This window comes from Glycine soja, chromosome 11 (genome assembly GCF_004193775.1).
Source record: "Glycine soja cultivar W05 chromosome 11, ASM419377v2, whole genome shotgun sequence".
Lineage (NCBI taxonomy): Eukaryota > Viridiplantae > Streptophyta > Magnoliopsida > Fabales > Fabaceae > Glycine > Glycine soja.
Window position 1 is genome coordinate 3,960,384 of NC_041012.1, and position 4,226 is coordinate 3,964,609.

At 32.2% G+C, this 4,226-nt stretch overlaps 1 protein-coding gene across 1 annotated transcript; it reads left to right on the forward strand.

The window, feature by feature from the left end:
- Nucleotides 1-1,938: 1,938 nt before the first annotated feature.
- LOC114374717 (microtubule-associated protein RP/EB family member 1C-like) lies at nucleotides 1,939-4,020 on the forward strand. The gene is made up of 6 exons (XM_028332386.1): nucleotides 1,939-2,121; nucleotides 2,238-2,393; nucleotides 2,497-2,603; nucleotides 2,853-3,078; nucleotides 3,158-3,271; nucleotides 3,393-4,020. Exons 1-6 carry the CDS (start codon nucleotides 2,014-2,016, stop codon nucleotides 3,669-3,671), a joined length of 990 nt encoding a protein of 329 aa, XP_028188187.1. The 5' UTR covers nucleotides 1,939-2,013; the 3' UTR covers nucleotides 3,672-4,020.
- Nucleotides 4,021-4,226: the final 206 nt, after the last annotated feature.

Here is a 4,226-nt window from a genome sequence, read left to right on the forward strand (position 1 = left end):
TAGTGACAGAATTCCCTTTTTGTCATTGATATTAGGCATCACAAAAATTTGAGTGACAATTTATAAAAAATAACGTGTAATTTCTTTTTTGTCTTTAATGTTAGTATTTTTGGGGGAGGGGAATGTGTTTTTAGTCTCCATACCTACATCCCAACATGATTAAAGTTCCTATATTTTCGTATTGATGAATTTAATATGTCCCTTAGACTTTAAAGTTAAATATTGATCAAAATATGTGAATTCATTATTTTCTAAAAAAAAGCATCATGTTCTTTAAATTTAAGAAAAAATAAATTTCATTCTTATATGCTTCTCTCATGTTTAATGTGGAATAGGAGATTCTTGCTGCAATTCGTAATTCAGTTTTTTGGGACATTTGCATGAACAGAGATTATTAAAATATATAAAACCCCACAGAACGTATACGTATAGACAAAATGCAAATAAGAAATAATGAACAAGCAATGGTGGGTGCCAGTGTTGCTTTCAGAGGGTTTTAACTAACAAAAACGTCAACGCGATAGATTGGAGGGAGTTGTATATAATCTATGGTTCCACTCATACTATAACCAATTAGATTGCACCCCTGTTAAATATAATAAAAAGTCTGCCAAGTTGGTCTTTTGGATGAATAAAATCCGTTTAAGCTTTTCTTTCTCCCTTTTGTTTTTCAATAATCGACCGTTCAAGCGGGTATCTATGCATATCAAATAAATATCCATATGGTGAAAGTGAAAGAAATGGAGATGGATTGTAGCAAGAAATGGTGTTAACTTTAATGGACAGTTCATTTCCCACTAATTCAATCATCATAACTGCCCAAGTAGCGTGACATTCAACAATTAATCTAATATGATTATTAGTCATGAAACCGTGCGTGACACATATCCTAAGAATCATATTTATAAGACCAAAAAAAAAAAATCAAATTTATATATTTTATTTTATTGGTAAAACTTAAACAATATTTTCTTTAATTTTTAATTACAACCAGAAGTTTATCTCTTACAATCAATACTTATTTCTGATGTTAATTTTTATAAGAAGAGTTACCAAAATAAAATTTAGATTTTGATTGAAGAATAAAATTAAAAAATAATTAAATGTTGCATTCTTTTATTATTTTAATATTTGGAAAAAAATTAACATTTTTTTAATTTGAGAAAATGAATTTTACTTAAGTACTCAAAAACCACAAACTATGTTAATTTTGAATTTTTATTTTATTTCAAAATTAATATATTTGATTTAACAAATCTTAAAAGAAAACGACCAATAATATAAGACATATTGGTCAAAGTATCTTATAAAATCTCAAAAATATTACCAAAATTTTATTTAATTACAAAATATCATGTATAATAGGTTGATTAATTTTTATAATAATTATTTTAAAATTCATTCTAATGATATTTTCTGATCAAATGACAGTGGATAAGATTTTACACTTATAATACATAACCATTAAACTCAAAAAATAATATATACCCATAGATGTTAACTAAAACTTTGAAATAATAATTAAAATTATAATAAATGATTAAAATAATTTTAATTGCGTCAAATTGTAGATATTAAGGAATAAAAATTAATAAAATATTTTTATTAAGAAATACTATATTAGAAATATAAAATATTTTTTAATTTAAGTAATTTTTTATTTTTCATATCATAATCTGACTAATGATTTATTATTCATTTTTAATTAAGGTATTGCTAAAAAAAAAAAAAGAAAGAAAAAAGAATGGCTAGATAATTAAGGTCGAAAGCCCAGTTAATTTATTTTTATCTGCAAAGCCCACTACGCTACATGAATGCCCCAGACCCAGTCACGCAAAGGGAAGCCCAACAACTGAAAAGAGTTTCGGACCACAATCGACTTATTAAGACAATTTTGACACGTTAATCAATCAAAGGGATTTTGAATTTGAAATACTACCGCTCCCGTCTCCATATATATCCTTTCTTTGTGAAAGAGCCGTTAGAAGAAACGAGAGCGAGAGAGAGAAAGAAATGGCGACCAACATTGGGATCATGGATGCGGCTTACTTCGTCGGCAGATCTGAGATTCTTTCTTGGATCAACTCAACTCTGCAACTCAATCTCTCCAAAGTCGAAGAGGTTTTATTTTCGATCCTATTTCTCCATCAAATTCAATCAGGTTTAGGTTTGTGTTTAATTTCCGATCGATGATTTCTTACTGGACCTTCTATTTTCTTGCATCGTTATACTTTCAGGCTTGTTCCGGCGCCGTTCATTGTCAGCTTCTCGATGCCGCTCATCCAGGGATCGTGCCTATGCACAAGGTCAATTTCGACGCCAAGAGCGAGTACGAGATGATTCAGAACTACAAGGTCCTTCAAGATGTCTTCAACAAACTCAAAATCACCAAGGTATCACTCAACTTCTCTCTCGTCTTTTAATTTCATCCCTGTTATTCTTTAATTTTGGACGATCTTGATTTCAGTTACCGAATTGTTCGTTGTATATTTTCAGCACATCGAGGTCAGCAAGCTGGTGAAAGGAAGGCCACTGGATAACCTCGAGTTCATGCAATGGATGAAACGATACTGCGATTCTGTCGATTCCGGCCTTCAGTACAAGTAATATTATTAATCCCTAATATAATATCATTTCATTCGAATACATTTGTTGTGTCAGATTTCTCTTTGCTTTAAATTCTCTGATTCGCGTTGAATAGTTGTTTTCGATTGGAAATTAGGGTTTTAAGATTGAAATTCAAACTTCATCAACAAAATCTTGTGACCTTAGAATTCTGTAGTGTATTTTTATGAATTTGATATTGGGTGTTGAGTAATTTTTGAATTAAATATTGGATGCTGAATTTTTAGTTATAATCCTCTGGAGAGGAGAGAGGTTTGCAAAGGAGGAAGAGAAACGAGCAAGAAATCTGCAAACTCCCAAGCCTCAACCAAGGGTTCTACTGCACAGAGACCTCATTCTTCTCATAATGCTCGAAGAAATGAGGTTTCTAATGCAAACCCTACAAATCAGGCTGCAAAGGTTGCGAGAGCAGCACCTTCTGCTGGAAACCCTGCTCCTGTGTATGAAGAAAAGGTGTTTTTTGTTTCAAGTCATAAGAATTATTAAATGAATAATGAAAGTATTATTGCTCTTACAGTTGAATTTGATGCAGATAACAGAGTTGAAGTTGTCCATTGATAGCCTTGAGAAGGAACGAGATTTCTACTTCGCAAAGCTGAGAGATATTGAGATACTGTGCCAGACTCCTGAGATAGAACACTCACCGGTACTGTGCTTTCATACTCTATAATTTGAATGCTTTGATTTGCTTTGATTAGTGAAACACAATAATCGGTATTACTATTAGGTAATGATCATATGTGATTTGATTGCTGTTTGTGTTTCAGATTGTTGCGGCAATACAGAAGATATTATATGCTACAGATGACAATGGAATGGCTGTGGTCGAAGCTCAAGCTATGATTTCTGTTGGTCGTAAGGAAATAGAGGGATTAAGCCCCATTGCTGAGGTTTCGGAGGAGAAGAGCAGTTCAGAAACTCATAAGAGAAAGAATATTGCCAATATTGATTTTGATGTTGCTGGCCTCGCAACGTTGTCTCCCAGACAGAGGCTTTCTGATGTTTCAGATGTTCATTGTAGCGAGTCACCTCTTATGACTTGTTAGGGAGGAGGAAGGATCACCTTCTGTTGTTAATTCAGTTAGCAACATGTTAAAACCGTTTTGGTCACAGTAATTCCTGTTACAAGTGTGAATTGACAGGGTTATTCATAATGGTTAGGGGTTTTAGGGAGACTATTCTGTTATCAAGTATCAAGTATCGGGTATCGGGTATCAGCCCAGAAAAATGTAGCCAGATATATTTTGCCTTTAGAATTTGCTTGTTGTCTCAACAATGTTTCTGAATCCAGTCATGTAATTTCTGGCTAGTGCTTTGAGCAACACTATTTCATTTTCAGCATTTTTTTCATTTATTATGTGATGATCAAATTGTTTACAATTCAGGGAAAATTACATATCGGAATTTGTAATTAATTTCTGAATTCGGTCTTTTTTCTGAATCCAGTCATGTAGTTTCTGGCTTGTGCTTTGATTAGCACTATCCCATTTTCAGCATTTTTTCATGTGATGACCAAATTAAATATCGGATTCGTAATTAATTTCTGAATTGAAAACATGATTTGGCATGAAGACCAAAAGTCCAAAACCAAGTTTTTTTTA

Bases quoted from the DNA above. Each gene is read 5' to 3' on its own strand.
- LOC114374717 (XM_028332386.1), top strand. From the start codon at position 2,014: ATGGCGACCAACATTGGGATCATGGATGCGGCTTACTTCGTCGGCAGA. The intron at 2,122-2,237 runs GTTTTATTTTCG...TTATACTTTCAG, and splicing joins ATCTCTCCAAAGTCGAAGAG to GCTTGTTCCGGCGCCGTTCA. The intron at 3,272-3,392 runs GTACTGTGCTTT...TTTGTGTTTCAG, and splicing joins CTGAGATAGAACACTCACCG to ATTGTTGCGGCAATACAGAA.